General features: G+C 25.7%; 1 protein-coding gene across 21 annotated transcripts in view; it reads right to left on the bottom strand.

Annotated features, from left to right (window-relative positions):
- Window positions 1-1,719, bottom strand: part of LOC102680558 (polypyrimidine tract-binding protein 2) — a 503,794-nt gene that overhangs the window by 4,508 nt on the left and 497,567 nt on the right. For all 21 annotated transcript variants that reach the window (XM_006610297.2, XM_006610300.2, XM_006610301.2 and 18 more), the window contains one exon: window positions 1,500-1,533. In XM_006610297.2, the coding sequence (XP_006610360.1) occupies window positions 1,500-1,533 (34 nt within the window). The remainder of the gene's footprint in view (window positions 1-1,499; window positions 1,534-1,719) is intronic.

Below are 1,719 nucleotides of genomic sequence, written 5' to 3'. Positions count from 1 at the left end.
AATAATAATAATAATAATAATAACAATAATAATAATAATAACAATAATAATAATAATAATAATAATAATAATAATAGTAATAATAGTAATAATAATAACAATAATAACAACAATAATAATAATAGTAATAATAATAATAATAACAATAATAATAATTATTGATAATAATCGATGATAATAATCGATCGAGATCGGGGTACGATCGGACTAAGATCTGGGACATGCAAATTAGGCAATCGGTTCAGCCAATCAATCATGTATACATGTCGTTAAATTTCATGAAATATCAAAATCGATTATATATTAATTATATATTCGATCGAATATCGTATATAATTTAAATGTGAACTTTATTATCGATAACATTTTATTGGATAAAAGTGATTTATGAATCGTTAAATTAAATTTTCTTTAATAGGTTGTTATTATTATTACTACTGGATAAAATTTATTTCGTTGTTTGCAAGAGAAAATATTATTGTTTCGGTTTTTTTTTTTTTTTTTTTTGATATATTTTTTAGTAATTCATGTAAAATTTTTTCGAGGCGGGTGTCTTGAAAAAAATAGAAAATGGCTGAACCGTTTGGCCCGCGAAAAGTGAGTTCCTATGGATATATTACGATAAAATAAGCGAAAGCTTATGTAATATTAAGGTGTCTGGAACTGATATTAATAAAATATTAATGAAACAATTTAGAAGAGATGCTTGGAAATAGAGAACATGAAAAAAACGGTGTCGGCCGATGATTAAGAATCGAACAATGATTATGGGCATGGGGGTGAATTCGATGAATGAGAATAAGAACAGTTATAGCGTAATTAAAAATATAAAATAATAAAAAATCATAGAATTAAGAATCGTAAGAGACGATAAAAATAAATAAATAATAAAAACAAGAAATTCACAGAGGTGAGTAAAAATAAAAATTTAAAATAAATAAAACGATAATAAATAAAGGGGAAAGAAAAAAAATAAATAAAAATTATAAGTACACGTGACGAGGAGAGTGATTAATGATTCATAAATCTTCCACAAAAAACATTCTTTCAAAAAGAAGAAGAAAAGAAAAAAAAAAAAAAGAAAAATCAAAAAAATTAATAGAACAATCATGACGAACGATCGATGATACAAACTACTATACATATCGATTTTTACATTATATTCTGTTCGTGTTTTCGTTATGTATCATATAAGTAAATATAATAAAAATTGAAAACAGAAATATAAAAAAATGTAAAAAAAATTATTCGATCTTTTTTTTTCTTTTTTTTTTTTTTTTTTTTTTTTTTTTTTTTTTTTTTTTTTTTTTTTTTTTCACTCTCCAAAAATGCTCACAGTTACTCTACTGATCTATGTAAAAACATGTGTCTAAGAAATGTCTCTGAAGTGTGGAGTAGTGTATTTGTGCGTGTACTAGTGTGTCAGTGTAGTATCCCGCGCGTGTAAATATAATAATTAATAATGTAATATAATTAATAATATAAATGTGGAGACGTACCAAACAGGGTAAAGAGAGCGTCAGGCGTGACCATCTACACAGAGAACAGACAGAGTCCAGTCAGTAGTCAGCGAGTATAATAGGATTCAAATGTATAGTGTTGGCACGCGCACAAGTTTCGCAGGCCTCATTTATACGGCCTTATTTTCAGACTTTACGAATGTTCCAGACTATTTACTGACTTTGTAACAAAATATTGATAAAACTGTGTCACTATGAT

This window comes from Apis dorsata, unplaced genomic scaffold (genome assembly GCF_000469605.1).
Source record: "Apis dorsata unplaced genomic scaffold, Apis dorsata 1.3 scaffold_73, whole genome shotgun sequence".
Classification (NCBI taxonomy): domain Eukaryota; kingdom Metazoa; phylum Arthropoda; class Insecta; order Hymenoptera; family Apidae; genus Apis; species Apis dorsata.
The sequence above is the reverse complement of the archived record's forward strand: the minus strand, read 5'-3'. Positions and strand labels throughout refer to the sequence as shown.